The following is an 18109-nucleotide window of genomic DNA, read 5'->3' as shown; positions in this document are numbered from 1 at the left end:
ATTTAGTTCAAGTGCAATATGGCAACACTTTTAAAAAAAGCATAAAATCTACATAAACACTGATAAAGTCTCGTGATCTGCAGTATCATGTACGCTGAGCAGAAGAAGTTCTTTATTCAAATTTCACGTTACATCCATTCCACAGTGCCAGCTGCTTGGGTTTTAAAAAGCAATGTTGGGTTTCAAATCAATTGGATTGAAAGTTTATGTGCAATGTCTCCTTCTTTAGTCGAGCGTGCGTTACTGGTCAAATTCTTTTACCTCAACCAGTGCAACGCGTCAGCCGCTCTTCATGCTTTTAGAATGCACAAAAAAATGCATAAAGGTAACAGTCCTGTGTCAGTTAATGGGCTAAAAGCAGTGGTTGCGACATTTGAGAAAACAGGTTCTCTGAAGGTTCAGTCAGGCAGAGGACGAAAACCTGTACTACAGGATACAATCGAAGCAGTTGCCACGGCGATTGTCGGCAGAGGACCAGACTATATTGCTGCCACCTCTAGCGCTCGTGGAGTAGCTCAGAATATTTATATGCCTTACAGTACGGTATGAAAAATCTTACGAAAGATTATCAACTTCTGTCCTTACAAGATCAGCCGCGTACAGGAGTTACTCTACCCCAACCATGATAAGCGATTGACTTTTGCTCTCACCTTTCTTGCCGGAATGGAGGTAGATGATGCTTGGCCGTGAAAAATCTTATGGGGAGACGAGGCCCACTTTTACCTGAATGGAACTGTGAATACCCAAAACTGCCGAATTTGGGATGACAAATCACCATATGCAGTCACAGCAATTCCCTTACATTCACCAAACATAACTTTTCGTTGTGGGTTCACAGCAGAATTTATCGTAGGTCCATTCTTCTATGAGAACATTACCCCGACAGGACCGAAAACATGTTCTGTTACTGGAGAGAAATATCGCCACATGTTGAACAGCTTTGTCATTGCAGCACTTCAGCAAAGACATTGCCTGAGGGAAATCATTTTCATGCAAGATGGAGCCCTTCCACACGTTGCTGTACATGTGCAACAGATGCTATGACAGAAATTCACAACAGAAAGAGTCATTAGACGCTACTTTCCAACTCCATGGCCACCTCGGTTGCCTGATCTTACCCCATGCGACTTCTGGCTATGGGGTTACCTTAAGTCCAAGGTCTCTATCAAGGAGTGGTCCAGGACCTGGCTACAATGAAGGATAACATATCACGGACTGTACGGGAGATTCCTGCAAACATGTTACTTTCTGCTGTTGTGCATACTGTGCACAGAATGCAATATGTGGTCCACAACAATGGCAGCCACATTGAACTTCATTTGAATGCAAAATAAAAGGTAATTTCCGTATTGATTTGCATTTGTTAACACTCTATTTTCTATTACACAGCATTAAATATTCTCCTAGCGGTGACTTTTGGAACTAATTTGTTTTTTCGCGGAATCCTTTGTCCCCCATCTTGTTTAATCTTCCTACAAAATGTGGCGTCATTCTCGCAAATAGATCGCGCTACAGAACACTGTGAGCACTGTCAATTTAATTATGGCCACTCGGTATTTTCTGGATTTGAAAAAATACTAATTATTTCACCATTCTATTAATTGTTTGGTGACTGTGCATTGTCATCGCAATGTAACTATATCATCTTCATTTAGCATCTCTTCTCATATTCTATTAATGGGAAAGTTTTACTTTTACTTCCTTGTACGAAGTAAAAAGGAAGTATTGTAATCACGAAAAGTTTCAGGCAGCATATTTCAACGAAAATATCCATTTTGACTGCTATTGAATGCAATTTAACAATGGTTTTGCGTCATATCTGTAAATAAGAACAATAAAAGACTCTTTTCCTCCAACAAAATTATAAAACTGCTTTAAAATGAATTCTAAAGAGAATTTTTCGTGGTGTCTGTACTAACGTATGTACGTACGTATCTCGCATAACTCAAAAACGAGTAGCCTCAGAACATTGAAATTTTATATATAGGACTGCTATAACATGTAGATGTGCACCTCGTATATTGTTTGCAATCAACCGCACCAAACGTATATAAATATATTTATAAGAATAAATTGAATTTAATTTAAAAAATTAAATTTAAATACAAATTTAATTAAATATTCTTTGCGCCATTGCTGCAAGGAATGAAATTTAAATTTAAATTTAATTTTTAACAAATACGTATAAAAGTAAAAAAGCAAATTTAAATCCTTAAAGAAGGAAAAAAGCCAAAATAATTTTTTAAAAAATGTGCAAACATATAAAAGATTTAATACTCGAACTAATCTATAATATCATTTAAATTCAGAAGCATAAGTAAATCAAGTGCAAAATCAATCCATGAAAATAAATTTACTAATTTAATAAATTAAAATTAAACATTTTTTTAAAAAATGCACATGTGAATGAACGTTGAGTAGGCAGGAGACAGACTTATCAAGGGGAATTTGCCTCCAAACCTAACTCTCCAATCATTCAATTCGTGTTTCATCATTCATGCAGGCAAGGGTAAAAGTCAAAACCAAAAGTAATTCCAATATAGTGGTTCCCTTAGAAATTAACATTTAAGAATTAAAGTTCAAAAAGGAAAATACTAATGAAGTCTTTTGAGAAACAAGCAACTAAATTCAAGAATTAAACTTTTTTTTAAAAATTAAATTTTTAAAAAAATTAATTTTTTATAAAAAAATAATTAAAAAAAAATCTAGAAACCAATGTATTTTAGAAACCCTTGTCTACAGAAACCTCCCCTACACGAATATGCATATCAGTAAAAAGAAACTAAAAAAGAACTAGACATAATCCATATAAACCAATAAAAGAAACAAAAAGAACTAATTCACAATTTTTAAAAAACAAATATATATTTAAAAATATAATTTCATATTTAGAAAATACTTAGATACTACATAAAAATTTTTAAAAAGTACTTAAAGCAAAAAATAACTTAAAAATACTTACTTACTATTTACTGTTAGCTCTGTGCATGTCAAATCATCTCAGGAATTAAAATCAAACGAGGTTAATGTAAGATTTTATTTGCTATGAATTTAATTTATGAATGAAAAAAAAAGATGCAATTTTTAATCTAGCCCATGGAAACATTTGATAGAATATAAAATTACATTTTGACAATTTATTTAATATTCATTATTTAAATAACATTAAGTTCATTTGCTGTATTAATTTTGACTCACAATAAATATTCTTATTTATAGACAATTAGAGCTGTTCAGCCGGATATTGTCATGATTGAGTTATGCAAAAGCAGAGTTAACATCTTGTCTTTAGATGAAAAAACTATTCTTGAAGAGTCAAAAAATATGAATTTTCAAAAAATGAAAGCTGCTATAGAACAGGTAAGTTGTATTGTTTTAGATCATTTGTATATCATGATTATGTATTAAACTTAAAGCCGCAAATAAGTAGCCTAGGGTAATTAAAATTTATTGATATGTATTATTTGTAACTTTATTGTTATATTTTGCAAAATCACGGAGAAATACCCATGTGCAAGAACAAATATCACTGTAACTAAAGAAATGTGTAAAATAAATCTTTAGATATTGATTCTATTAAAACAGCAACATTTTGCGTTTCCATGCATGAAATCAATATTGTAGATGCAAATATGTATCCAATTATCATTTCTTCTTTTAAAAAAAAAATTCTTCAGAAATTGACCTTATTTATTTGCTCTTCCCGTTTTATATATATATATATAAAGAGGATTTGTGGATAATTGAGTGCAGACAATGCGCTAGTAATGGTAGGTTGGAAGACAGGTGTTGGAGGCATCCTATTTTAAAAAAAAAAATCATATTTGCAGAATGTAAGGTGTTTTACCAGAAAGTATTAAATGAATACTGTCACTTATTAAACTCACTGGTTAATGAACTCAACCAGACTGCTTACTGCATTCAAATTTCCAGGAAACAAAACGAATATATGCTAATTAATAGTAAAACTGTCATTTATTAAACTCATCTCTACTATTTATAAAACTCAAACTGGCAAAAGTCTGATTATTCAGATCCGGAATAAACTCTTTGTGGCTGATAAAAGCTGTTTGAAGTTCTTTCATTTATCTTTCACTTTTATAGTGTGTCAATAAGACAGGCTTAGCAGAAAATTTTGCCAGTGTAGCTAGAACCAAGACCCATGGGGGATGGATGTGCATATACACATTAAGTTTGGAGACTGTTCTCAGAAAACATCAGGAAATGCTTTCTTGCATTATCTTACATTATGAATCTTTGATTGGAAAAGGGGAGTGCTCATTGTAGGCTGAAGGGGGGGGGGAAAGCATTGATTACACCTATAATCATCATGAAGTTGACAGATCAATTTGACAGGCACAGTTTCAGTCTTCGTATTGGCAAGAAATCGGAATTTTTGGATTTGAATGAATCACAGGAAGAAACATTTTTTTATCTGCGATGTGTGTGTGATTTGTAACATTTTGTAAATGGGTGAATAAAATTATTTAAGTCTGATAGAGAAAAGGTTAAATTACTGGAAGATTATGATACATTTGGTAAATGCAGCCAAAGAGAAACAGCTTTTAAAATAGTGGTGCAGTTTACTTGAACAAAGAAATAAAATTGATAAAGACCTAGTAAAAAATAACAAATGTCTCAAGGAAGTGCAAGAGAAATGGAAAATCGAGAGACATTGAAACCACTCTTCTAGAATTATTTGAAGCTGTGACACTAAAAAATGTTCCAATTTCTAGAGTTCTTTTGATCACAAAAGCTGTAGAATTTGTTAAATTGCTAGGAGAAAATTTTATGCCAGCTGATGGATGGCAAGATGTAAAAAAAGAAATAACATTGTTTATCAGAAACTAGAAACTACATGGTGAGAAGTAAGGGACAGATCATTATTCAAGTAAGAAATGGATAAAAGATGTTATAAGAATATAAGCCACATGAAATTTGTAACATAGACGAAACTGGTCTGTTTTACAGGATTACCGGAGCACACATTAAAGTTTAAATATGAAACAACAGAAAAAAAAAATGATATAGCTTTATTGTTAGGTAACTGTGCTGCATACCTGTCTGATATTGTTCTGAAAAGCATTAAGTTAATGTTTCTTTCTGCAAATACGACTTCTGTCATTCAGCCTTTTGAACAAGGTGGACTGTATTCTGCTAATGAATAATTTTATTCTTCTCCTAAGTATATACAGAAAATGCCGCTAGGGGGCTGAGATGCGTAGGTGTAACTAATGACATAACACAAGGTATTATAAAAGCTTTCAAATATAATTACAGAAAAGATGTCGTTAAAAAAAAGATTAACAAAATTGAGTCTTGTGAAAATGTAAGCACTTCAAAGAAGATAACTTAAGCCAATAGCTGTGTTAGGGGCTACATATATTATAGTCATATGCATGGGAAGCCATCTGCCAAAGCGCAATTAGAAATTGCTTTAGAAAGTGTGCTTTTTATTTAGGTGAAGCCACAGAGGACTTTCAAACTATTTCTAATATTTTGGGCATCAGTGAGGAAAATTATAAAGATTTGTGTTTAGAATATGTTGCATTTGATGGTAATATTGAGACAGAACATGACAACACTGACTATGATATTATAGAAAGTTTTAAAAGAATTGCAGTAATTGAAACTGACAGTGAAGGTTCAAAAATTTAAGTCATTATAATTAGAATGCTGATTTTCTATGAATTTTTTTGTAAAAGTAGGCTTAACTGCTGAAAATGCATGAGCCGGTGGCGATGCTCCATTTCGGGGGTTTGGGGTTGGGTCCTGGGGCTGTGTTTCATTCACCATGCACTGATCCTCAAGAGGTTAAAAGTTATTAAGTCCTAAAATACATGGTGATGTAGCTAGTACTTCTAAAGTTAAAAATAAATGTGAAATAAATAAGCGTTCATACTTATGAGCAATTTTAACTAAAAATTTTCTGAAAAATGTGCAAAAAATAAATGAATTAATAAAGATTTCTATTAAAATGAACCGAAAATCTGCTGAACAAGGAAAGCATTTCTGAACTACTGTAAGTTTATCTCATGAAGAATGATTATTATTGTTTTTTTCCTTTTTTTATACACTCCATTTTGCTGTCATCCAATGTGTTCTGACACAATTCTGCAGCGAGGAATTGCATAAATTCACTTTTTGCACTTCATGATTTGTGGAAAGAAATTTTATCAAATTTTGTCAAACTAATCTGTTTTTTTTTTTTTTTTTTTTTTTTTTTTTTTTTTTTTTTCCCCTGATTCTTTAGATTATGTGAATTAAGGTAAAATAAGAAATCAGAAAAGTAATTTAGATTTCGTAATTGCTGCTGTAGTTAACAAATTAGATCAAGATGTATGAAAGGTATACAAGTATGTTTATCTAATTAAACAATTATTTGTAAAAATAAGATTAGTTCTGTTTCATTTTTAAAGTCTTTAAACTGAATTTGCTTATTAATTTATTGTGGGGAATTGCATTTTTTGTCCTCCACAGTAGATAGAACCATACAAAAAAATTCTGAAAAAAATTGACTAGAAGATGGAAGAAATTGCACAAACTAATTTTTACATTTAATTCTTGGAATTTTAGATTCATTTTATTCGTTCTAATTTAAGTATTTATATTTTCTGTACAATTTAAGAAGATTCCTTGTATGCTGGCAATAATCTTCCCCCCCTTTTTTTTTTGGTAATCTATGTATTGGAAAATAGAATTAGGCAAATCTTAAAAAATATAAATGCTATCTAAACCAAAGGAATAATTGCACTTTAGCAGCAAAAATATATTGTAATTAAATTCTATTAAGTACAAAAATTGTAACCTTCCAAAGTATTAAAAAAATGTAAATGAAAAAGTTGAGAACCAGTAAAAACAAATTTAGAACTTCATCAAAAATAAAGTGGTCTAGACCAGCGTTTCCCAAACTTTTTTGACTTCAGCCAGGTACGAGATTTTTAATTTTTTCACGACCCACTTTATTATAAAAATGTATTTACAAAACAAATTTTATTTTTTAATAAAAATCAAAATTCAAATTATTTGTTTGTTTATTTGGTACACAAAAACTGTAAAATAATTATATAACAAAAACATAAGTAATTAAAGATAATCCATTATCTTCATTTAAAACTTGAAGTAAATAAATTTTGTTTTACATATTTTGCCTTTAGTGCGAAGGATGATGTTGTTTTTCATCACATAGTAATTTCAAATTAGGACTTAATGATGTTAATTTTATTCTCAAATTAGGTTCGACATCCAATCTGTTTCAATACTTATTTTTTAAGTACACCAAGGCTGAGAACACAGTTTCACACGTATAAGTGGTGACAAAAGGCATTACAAATTGTATCGCTTTTTCACTTACGCTTGGATATTCCTTTTGACACCACAACTAAAAATTAATTAGTGGTACAGTTTCAACACTTTTTAAAGATCAGTGTCGCATGAAATTTCAATTAAATTATCATCTTCTTGTTCACTAAGATTAAGCATTTCTTCCTTTTCAATATCGACAGAAAAAGGATCATTGATCCACATATTATTTGAAGGAATATCTGAAAGTAGTCATTAACTATTTATTAGCTCCGAAAGGTTGTTCTAGAATTGAAATTGATAGTGTTTCAAGATGTAAATCTTCATTGTAGTTTGAATGGGTTTCAACAAATTTATGTAATGTTTCAAAAGATTTAACATTTTCTTTTGAAAAGCACTGTTTCCACAGAGTCATTTTTTTAATTATTGCAACGACTTTTTCCGATACTTTGAAAATATTAAAACCAAAGCCTTGCAAATTTAAATTCAATTCGTTGAATGTAGCAAATATGTTGCACAAATTAGCTACTTTTATTAACCACTCGAAATCGTGGAATCTATCCTTAAATGGAAAAATAGCATCTTTTTTAGATGGTGAGTGTTCATTCAGAAAAACCAAGCCAATCAATCATCAGTTCTCTGTTTAACCAGTGCAATCATCAATTCTCTGTTTAACTGTATTATTTGATAATGGTATCGCCAAAAATAAACATTTTCCCGTTATTCCGCATAGATTATTCGCGACAATTTTCAAAGCGGGAAGTATTAATTTTTCTCCAGCACTATTAGGATACCCAGTTTCAGCTATTAATTTGGAAATTTCAAAATATGTCAAAGTGAGGTTTTTATTTGACTGGTGAGGTGAGAGTGTATTTTTCCCCTTTTTTAGGCAACAATCAATTCATTTTTCTTATCAGTAAAAAAGTTAATTGCCTTATCAGAGTACTCAGAATGGAATGTGTTAAAAATGCCGTTTCATCTTTGACGGTTTCATACTTTCATTTGAAAGTTGCTAATTGCAAATAACACTTAGTGGCAAGTTATTTTGACTGCTGCCAGGAATGAAACCAAAGCATAAATATTTGTCACAATATTTGTGAGTCGAAGTAGCTTAGTTGTGAGCTTGTTATTTTGATGCTGTATATCTGCTTTAGGTGCTTCAGCCACAGTTTCTTCACGATCATGATGTTCAGCTTTGCTCGTACTTGGTTGATCATCATCATTTAAATCTGTAGTTTTCTTGATTAACCACTTATCCATTTAAAAAAAGGTTGAAAGCTTTAATAGAAATAATTTGTTTATTAATTTTTTATAAGAGAAAGTATTTTTATTACTTACCAATATGAAGTTGCTAATAATAATAAGTAATAATATCTATTGTCAAATAAAATAGGTAACAAAAATTCAAACATAACCTTGTTTTGATACACGTGAGTGGTGCATGTCCGGAGAAGGCACTGAATGACGAATCGAAATTAGCCAATCAGAGCATCCGAATTTAAACGGTCCAGTAGGAAACGGGGTTAAAGGGTTGCCACCTGCAGTACTTGAATAAGTTTAAAAAAATATTAAATTTAGAGCAAAGTGTTAGATGGTGAGTGTTCATTCAGAAAAACCAAGCCAATCATCAATTCTCTGTTTAACTGTATTATTTGATAATGTATCACAAAAAAAAAAAAAAAAAAAAAAAAAAAAGTTCCCTTTATTCTGCATAGATTATTTGCAGCAATATTCAAAGCGGGAAGTATTAATTTTTCTACAGCACTATGAGGATACCCAGTTTCAGCTATTAATTTTGAAATTTCAAAAGATGTCAAAGTGAGGTTTTTATTTGACTGGTGAGGTAAGAGAGATTTTTTGTGTTTTTACAATTTTTTCCACGACCCAGCTGAAATTTGTGACCCGGTGCTGGGTCGCGACCCACATTTTGGGAAACTCTGGTCTAGACCAAATGGCCAAAGTATTAGAACAGTCAGATTGAAGTAGGTTTGCTGTCGTCAGGGGGATAGACATGAATAATTCAATTTTGTGTTGTAATTAATAAAGGGATCCAAGGATTAAGTATTTTGGAGTGCTTGGGTATCGTACCCTCTACCTCTACATCATGAAATTTAAATAGTGAGCAGAATGAAGAAAAGATATATAATAGTCATTAAGGAAAGTAAAAGAGGAAGTCAGCATAACTTGTGTAAGTTTAGGGAGGATAAAGAGCATTTTTTAGGAATATTGAAACTTTTGGAAGAGATAACTGTGAATTAGTAAAATTCGATCTTGGAACCTTTCGATCCTGCGTCTTCACGCTAACCACTGGATTAGGTAGATAACAGATATTTTTGTATTTTATATTTTATTTTTATTTATTTATTTAGTCCAATGGGGCTTTGTTCCTGAAGGACTATTGTTTTCGTTTCACAATTTTACGTTGGCTCACTATAAATGTCCGTTACACTTTTCAAACTGTTGCCACCAAATGTTAGAGTCCTGCATTATATTTGAAGAAATTAAATAATGAAAAATCTGCATAAATGTATGTATATTTCTCACATTGTGATAAAGCAATGGTACATAGAGCCATCGAATTTTGAATGACATAATCCTACTGCAAATATGGGCATGTGAAAGCCCAAATTTGAAATTTGGAATTTGTTTTATTATTGATTTCATATTTTGTAAAACTTTGACGAACTTTTGATTAACAAACTCAAGGATTTCAAAGTGAGCAATGGCAACGTTGTGCAGAAAAAAAAAAATTATCTCCAGCACGCGAGACTCTGTATCGGAAATTCTAACGATATGCTCAATTTAAAACAATTTTGTGATATTGCTCTTGAACTGAATTTTATGGTTTAAATGCAAAGAATGTGATATTTAATAATTAAAGGTAACAGACAAAAGGTTAAAAAAAGGCCTCTTTGGACGTTATTTAAAATCCGAAACCTTTCAGGATTTTTTTATTATTATTATTTTATATTTTTATGAACTTTTCAGACAAAGCAAAAGCAAATAGAAAAGCGATTAAGATTAATAGACTCCTTGATCACATGGATGTAAAATCTTGAAATAGTATTATAAATGGATATCACATGGATGAATATCTAAACAGAATTTAATCTGCAATTATTGATGTGATAAAGTATAACAGATTGATAATAATGTTTGAAGATCTTGATAGTAGATAGATGAGGTGACGGTAGCAATTTGAAGACAGGAGTTTGAATATAGCATTTCTTTTAGTTAAGAGAGGGGACAGCTCCTGCTTGCAGTGTCCATCCTTGCTGCCATCATAGCTGAAACTGAAGCTTGGCATCTCTTTTTACATGGTGGGGAGCTATCGTACTCTTGTCCAGTCATGGAGCATGGTCATTTGGCAGAACCAGGAATAGCTGAGATGCAAGCAGGATGGTTTTAAACTGCATGATTATAAAGTCTGTTCAATTTTCAAAATTAAATTTTGGCTAAGTCTTTTTTTTTTTTTTTTAAGACTTCGATGGGTTTATTGTTTAGGTTTGAATGAATTATATCGCTGTGAACGAACTAGGGTGCATTAAGGGCTAAATGTAGGGTTTTACTTTGAAAGGCTTGGAGTTTCTTAATATGTGTCTTAGCTACTGTACCTCAGATTGTACAGGCATACACGAAAAGTCTTATAATTGCAATAAAGAGAACTTTGGTTTTAATTGATAGTTGGCTGTTTTGAACTAAAACTGAGTAAAGTTGGGTTCTGACTTTCTTCGCTTTTTTGAGAATATTCTCAATCTGAAGACGTCAGAGTAAATTGGAATCCAAGTTAACACAAGATAATCACACAAGGGAGTGTAGTCATAAAAAAAAAAATTAAATTAATGGTAGGATATGGGAGTGGGGATCTTAAAAAGATCATAGCAGTGCATTTAGTGACCATTCATTTGCTTTTCCAGGTTATGAGCTGAAGCTCAAGACTAGAGAGATAACTCTGAATTTTAGAGCCCATAAAATCCAGTTGTGGTTGTTGAGAGAGGATGGTTGTGCCATCTGCATAAAGGGCTAGAGTGACACCAGGTGATTTTGGTATGCCATTAATAAAGGTTTTAAAAAGATACTGTCCCAATTTTTTTTTTTTTTTCCCTGGCTAATGAACAACATTTTAATTTTCAGCCCTCAAATGGTTTTGTGTTTGTGTGTGGGGGGGATTTAGCATTTTTCTATGTTATTAGTCCACAATAAGTGAAGCTCAAAGACTGATATTTGTTTGGAGTGGAATGTTTTGCTTTCTGGCTTTCATTTCTCGGTGTAGCAGAGAAACGAGAGGGAACTTGATTAACTATGTTCAGCTACCACTTCAAATAGCACTATTTCTTCACTTTTATTTATCCAGCTAATTATTTTGTTCAATCTATTATTATTGCTATTATCTCATCTTATCAACATTTTAGTAGAAATTCTATTGATGATGATTTCTCTGATGAATTCATTTTTTTAATTCATAGTATTTTTTCCCCTTATAAACAGAATGGTCTACTACAAGGAGTATTGTATGTTCTTCTTCTAAGTATGTCTGCTCACTTGACGAAACAGCTAGGAATGGCACCTGGAGGAGAATTCAGAAGAGCATATGCTGAGGTAAACAACATTTATTTTAATTAATGGATGTAAGAATGATGGCAGAAGTTACGTAGTATGTGAGATATGCAATGTATATCAACTGAAGAAATGTTATTTAAATGCAAAGCAAAATATCTTTTAATACAAGCTCTTATCAATTATAATAGCATTTCTTATTTTTTATCTTGATTTAGATCACACGAAGAACAATTTTTTTTAATTAATTAATAACTTATTGCAGAATTAGTTGCAGAATTTCATTAGTTGCAATGCCAGCCCTAAGTGGAAATAACTTTTATAACAGTGATATTTTTGTATCAGTGAATTTTAGATTCATTGAGCAAGATGTTGAGGAAATATTTTTAAAAAATTTTTACTGAATTTACTAAGCTAGGTTATATTAAGTTGAAATAAGTAAAGTAATTGTATGTAATTAGTAAAGTAATTGTCTTTTTTAAATTTGCTTTGAGGTATTATATATCATTTTTCTGTTCCCCCCTCTCTTTTTGGGGGGGAGGGGTTGCTTGTGGTTTTCTTTAACATTACCTTTATTATTAAAACATTATTAGTCAATTTTTATTTTTTTATTGTAGGCTAAGCGAATTCCTGGATGTTTAGTTCATTTAGGAGATCGTCCTATTCATATAACTCTTCAAAGAGCTCTGGCTCGATTGTCATGGTGGCAGAAACTACGAATTGCATGGTATATGTTACGAGCAAAAGATCCTATTAGGTATTATATACTTTTGAAATTTTTTTTTTTTTGTAAAATTTGTAAATTGCTCTAGCACCATCTTTTTTTATAATGGCCTACATATAGTTAAAGCATTCATGCACATTATTGATTATTAAAAAATAGAAATTTTTTTTTAAGAATGTTTAAAATAATGACTTAATGTTTGGATTTTAAGAAATCAGTTGAAGTGTATTTTGCTTAAAACAAAGTGCTTGAAATGCAGTTATTAGAATGGTCTGCATTTATTCTACTTGCCCTTTACCAGCAAAAGACTCGAAATTACCTTGTTAGTTATCTACAGTCCACTTACAGTAGTAAAGAAAATAGTCGCTATTCTATTAGAGGCATATTTAGTTGTCCAGCTATCAAATGTTTTAAGTGCACGCATACAGCCTTAATATATAAAACAGAATTATCCAGTATTATAGTTCTGAGTTTCAGGAATTCTCAGGGTGGAACTTAAAATAAATTTTAAAAAAAAATCATTTAATGGTTATGGTTTTACGCAAAATGAAAAATAAGAAATGGCTTATGCTATGGAAATAAAGAAATATCACACAAAGAAAAAAATAAAACATTTAGTCACAGAAAGAATAAATATAATATTGGGAAGATTAATGAAGGGATGGTTTAATGGAAAATTGTAATATTTAATGTTTAATTTAATTGCAGGAGAAATTATAGACATTGAGATTGATTTTGTACTCTTTAGTCCAGAATTTGCTATCAGTGATGTGTCAGTTTTGGGCATTATGTGTGTTTGGTGGGAAGCAAAACTTCATTATCAGCATATCATGGCTTCATACACAGGGTGATTTAATAATATCATGCAAACATGTAAAGGTTGATAGAAGAAACCCAAACAAGCAAATCTTGTAATGACATGTGTATGCCAAAATGGTGCATTTAGGCAGTATAGGGAACTGTTGAGTGGTAGATGAAAGCAATCTGCTAGCATAAATTGTTATCCTTTGCAGAGATTTTAAGTGGTATGTATAATTACTCAAACACTGGCCTCATCAATATGTATTTTATCTATGATATTGCAGACAAAATGGAGTGTCTGCCAAAAAGAGGTATTTGGGAATCGTTCTCTATAAATCTTTTGAGTAACTGCTTCATTTTAACAACAACCCCATTGATAAAATTCATCTTAGCAAACTCTGCATTTGTGTATCAAAGCAAAACACTTTTACTTTCCACTCAATAATGCCCTGTAGCACTTGGTGCCCCATTTCAGCACTCATATTCCATTTTCAAATTTGCTTATTTCAGTGCTCTTTACCTGCCTTTATATTTTTAAATGTTCTTGTAGTTTTATTCCATTCAGGCCGTGACATATCTTCATGCCATATCTTGCAAACTGTTATTCTCATCACAGTGTTATATTAAAAATAAGCATAGATAATTTTATTTGCAGCATCATTAGAAAATAATCTCAGAATCACAATATGAGATATAAAACCAAATATTTTATTGTATTTAAAGCAGGCTTTTATATATATATATATATATATATATATATATATATGTAATGATATTTTTAAATAAATTGATTGAATTAAATTCTATTAATATTGCTTAATAATGTGTTGGCGATTCTCTACCTAAATTGCATCCCTGTTCCTAAATTTTGGCGAAATCCTTTCTTTAGTATAAAATATATTAACCTGTTGGCGCCCGCCAAATCGCCAAACTCATAAATCTGTCATATTACATAAAGTACTTAAGAACACTCCTGATGAGAAGATAGCGTCACCTCGTGATTTCAATTAATATTGCTGATTGGAGGAGCCTCGTGACGTACACATATGTATAAGTAGGGCTTCTGCTCAAGGTACGAGGAGAATGCTTACGAGATGGATGCTAAAATAAACCTACCACTTTATATTCCAAAATTTGTCTCATTCCTGTTGCCCCGGCTGCACAAAACAAATAATGTATGAGAAATTACATTTCAGAAAGCCGGTAGGATACCACTTTCCAAGGGATTATCTAAAAAAAGAAAATACCCCAAGGATTATACGGATAAAATGTTACGCACTTTAGATGAATTTGCCGCTGTGTGACTTCTATGTTTCTACATTTTTCTATAGGCGTTCTTTCTTCAAGAGAATCATCCTTCTGTTACCTGTATTCTGGTATTCTGCAGATTATTTTACGTCCAGAGAAGCACCCTTCTGCCCCTGTGATGTGCGATCTGTGTTTCCAACGAAAGTTCGTCGTTCATCAAATGTGCTCTTACCGTTGACCTACTTTTGAGGATGGAAATCTTTCCCTACGTCTACGGCGTTCTGTGTTGCTCTCGAGAGCTTTGTGCTTGTGTGGTGATTGATCGTGTTTTGCAAAAATCTAATCAAGAGTGCACAAAAATGTGTATTTTCGTGTCGATTTCATCACTCGTATTCTCGTCACAATAAGTCAAACAGAAGCAATTAGTAAAAAGATTGGCGATGCAAATGATATTATTACTATTGAATTATAATTACTGATTTAATAATAGTGTTTTTATTTTGAAAATTTCAAAATATTATTTTGGTATAAATGTGTGTTAAATTTTGTATTGGTATTTAAAGGATGTATTTTGGTTTTAATATTGTTTTGGGAAAATTTAAAGAGTATTATTTTTGAGTTAATTTTATTTATGAAAGTATTATTAGTTTTATTTATGAAAGTATTATTAAGAGAATAATGGCTAATGAAAACATCTCTGATCCTGATGATTCATTAAGGGCAGCTAGCGCTGAACCTGAAACAAGTATAATTCCCTTTGACGCGCAGAATGATATGGATATAAATTCACGGCTTGAGTACTTTAACAAAACTCATTTAGATAAAGATGAAACGTGGAAGCTTAATAATGTAGCTCGATATCTAAAAGGTAATGCACTTAGCGTATATGTCAAAAACTGCCATAAAATTACTAAATATGTGGAATTAGTCCAAATTTTAAAGGAAAATTTTTTCGACCCCACTTTAACTACGTTTGGTGATTTTGCCAATTACAAGTACAATCATAAAGAGGACATAACGCAATATTTTCGCAAAAAATTAGATATTGGTAAAAAATTAAATCTAACTCATGAAATGATCTTGGAGGGTCTGACGGATGGCCTTCCTACAGAATTAAAATCCTTAATGACGATCAACGCACCCTCTGACCCCATCTCTTGGCTTACTCATGTCCATAAGCTTATTAAGATTAGCGAAAATCAACAAATCAAAAGTGCACCTCCCAGATTTGTTACTCCGATTGAGAACAGTCCCCAAGATTACAATCGATTTAATAGAAGTAGAATTTCAACTACAGTGAGACAAGATTCTCCTAGACCCAACAATTTCCAACGTTTTCAGAGACCAAGTAATTTTTATAATCGGTTCAGTGGTCCAAGATTTACAAGCCATCATAATTATAATTCTCAAAATAGATTGCCATTGCCACCCAGTCCCTGTAGACTTTGCACCCGGAACGGAATTCCAAATGCTTTTCACTGGTTTCAGGTTTGTCCTTTTAGAGGGGAGAGATCTGATACATCTAATGTTACGCCCCTTGCAATAGAAGCAACCCCAGAAACCCCTCACAGTAGTTGACTATTAAAGGTGTCGGGATATTTGTCCAATAAGAAACGTCTAGAGTGTGTTGTAGACAGTGGTGCCACCATATCAATAATTTCTTCCAAAACAGCTAGACAATTGCGTTTAAAAGTACAAAGAGTTAGATCATTTTCAGTAACCCAAACTAAAGGAAAAATAATCTTCAACAAAATATGTTGTATACAAATGAAAATTGGACGGATTAGTAAACAAATTACCTTGTTTGTTCTTGATAATAATTTGAATTATGTAATTTTAGGACTTTATGAATGCAAATTATTTGAGTTGAGTATTGATTGTACTAATTTAAAAATTAAACAGAGAGCTGTTGTACTTAATGATGACTGCCATTTTGACAGCTGACCCATATCTCTATACCTCCAACTTCAAGGTGGTACAATAAATGTTTATCCATGTGTTAATAATAATGATGATGATGTAAGAAATTTTCCAACCTGTAAATCTCGGACTACAAATCCAAAGGAATTAGTTTTTCAGTCTAACATTTATGTGAAAAATGCTGTTTCTAATACTGTCGATAACAAAGAGTATAACTTGGAAAAATTGTTAAATGATTATTCGTCTGTGTTTTCTAGAAATAAGTATGATGTAGGAAAAATTAATATTGAACCTCAGAACCTCAACGAATTAATTTAAATTCTGATTTGCCTGTATCATTAAGACCTTATAGAACATCCCCTATGGAAGAAGAGGAAATTAAGACCCAAATTGATCAATTATTACAAGCAGGTATAATTAAAGAAAGTTGTGGCCCATATTCGTCCCCCGTGACTTTAGTACTTAAACGTGAGGAAGGAAAAAAAAACTAGATTGTGTATAGATTATCGAAAATTGAATTCCGTGGCTAAAACAGATGCAAACCCTCTTCCTCGCATTGACACTTTGTTAGACAAATTAAGTAAAGCAAAAGTATTTTCTACAATTGATTTGAGATCTGGTTTCTGGCATATCCCGATTCACCCTGCAGATACTGAGAAATTAGCTTTTTGCATGAATTTTGGATTATTCGAATGGTTAAGACTCCCTTTTGGTTTCAAAAATGCACCTGCAATTTTTAACAGAACAATTAGACGAATATTAACAAAAAATAAAATTAATTTCGCTTGCAGTTACTTTGATGATATAATCGTTTACTTTTCCTCTGAGAAAGAACATTTAGAACATTTAAAAATTTTATTTGAGGTGTTTAAAGAGGAGCATATTAAATTGAATCGAAACAAGTGTGTGTTCGCCAGAGATCGGATCACATTTCTTGGCTATGAAATAAAAAATGGTAGAATAATTCCCGATAACCATAATATAGAAGTTATTAAGAAACTTAAAAACCCCAGTAACACCAAAGAGTTACAAAGAGTTTTGGGAAGTGTGAATGTGTATCATAGATTCATTCCGAATTATGCAACTATTAGAGCTCCATTAAACACTCTTGAAAAAAGATGTCAAGTGGGAATGGGATGACCAATGTCAAAAAGCTTTCGACGAAATGAAACGAATACTGATTTCCAAACCTGTTTTACAATTGTATGATTCCAGTAGGCCATGTCATATTTTTGTTGACGCTTCTCAAACTGCTGTTGGAGCTGTTTTGAAACAACCAGATGAAAATGATGTCCTTCACCCTGTATCATATCATTCCCGAACTTTAAGAAATTATGAGAAAAATTATAATATTACTGAGTTAGAATGTTTGGCCATAGTAGATGCCCTAGACAAATTCTATTACTATCTGCATGGACAAAAATTTGTTATACATACGGACCATGCGGCCCTCGTTTGGCTCAAAAATGTTAAAAATTTAAAAGGTAGACTCTTCCGTTGGTCACTCAAACTAAGTATGTTCAATTATGAAGTAAAGTATCAGAAGGGCTCTACCAA

General features: G+C 31.9%; 1 protein-coding gene across 2 annotated transcripts in view; it reads left to right on the top strand.

Moving 5' to 3' along the window:
• Positions 1 to 18109, top strand: part of LOC118179955 (traB domain-containing protein) — a 78219-nt gene that overhangs the window by 34384 nt on the left and 25726 nt on the right. For both annotated transcript variants that reach the window (XM_085817141.1, XM_035349112.2), the window contains exons 4-6: positions 3220 to 3360; positions 11791 to 11901; positions 12477 to 12616. In XM_085817141.1, the coding sequence (XP_085673267.1) occupies positions 3220 to 3360; positions 11791 to 11901; positions 12477 to 12616 (392 nt within the window). The remainder of the gene's footprint in view (positions 1 to 3219; positions 3361 to 11790; positions 11902 to 12476; positions 12617 to 18109) is intronic.

The sequence above is a fragment of the Stegodyphus dumicola genome, chromosome 5 (assembly GCF_044657685.1).
Source record: "Stegodyphus dumicola isolate Sdum_Otavi_A_Nest chromosome 5, ASM4465768v1".
Taxonomy (NCBI): domain Eukaryota; kingdom Metazoa; phylum Arthropoda; class Arachnida; order Araneae; family Eresidae; genus Stegodyphus; species Stegodyphus dumicola.
Note: the sequence above shows the minus strand (reverse complement) of the source record. Positions and strands in the feature narration are given on the sequence as shown.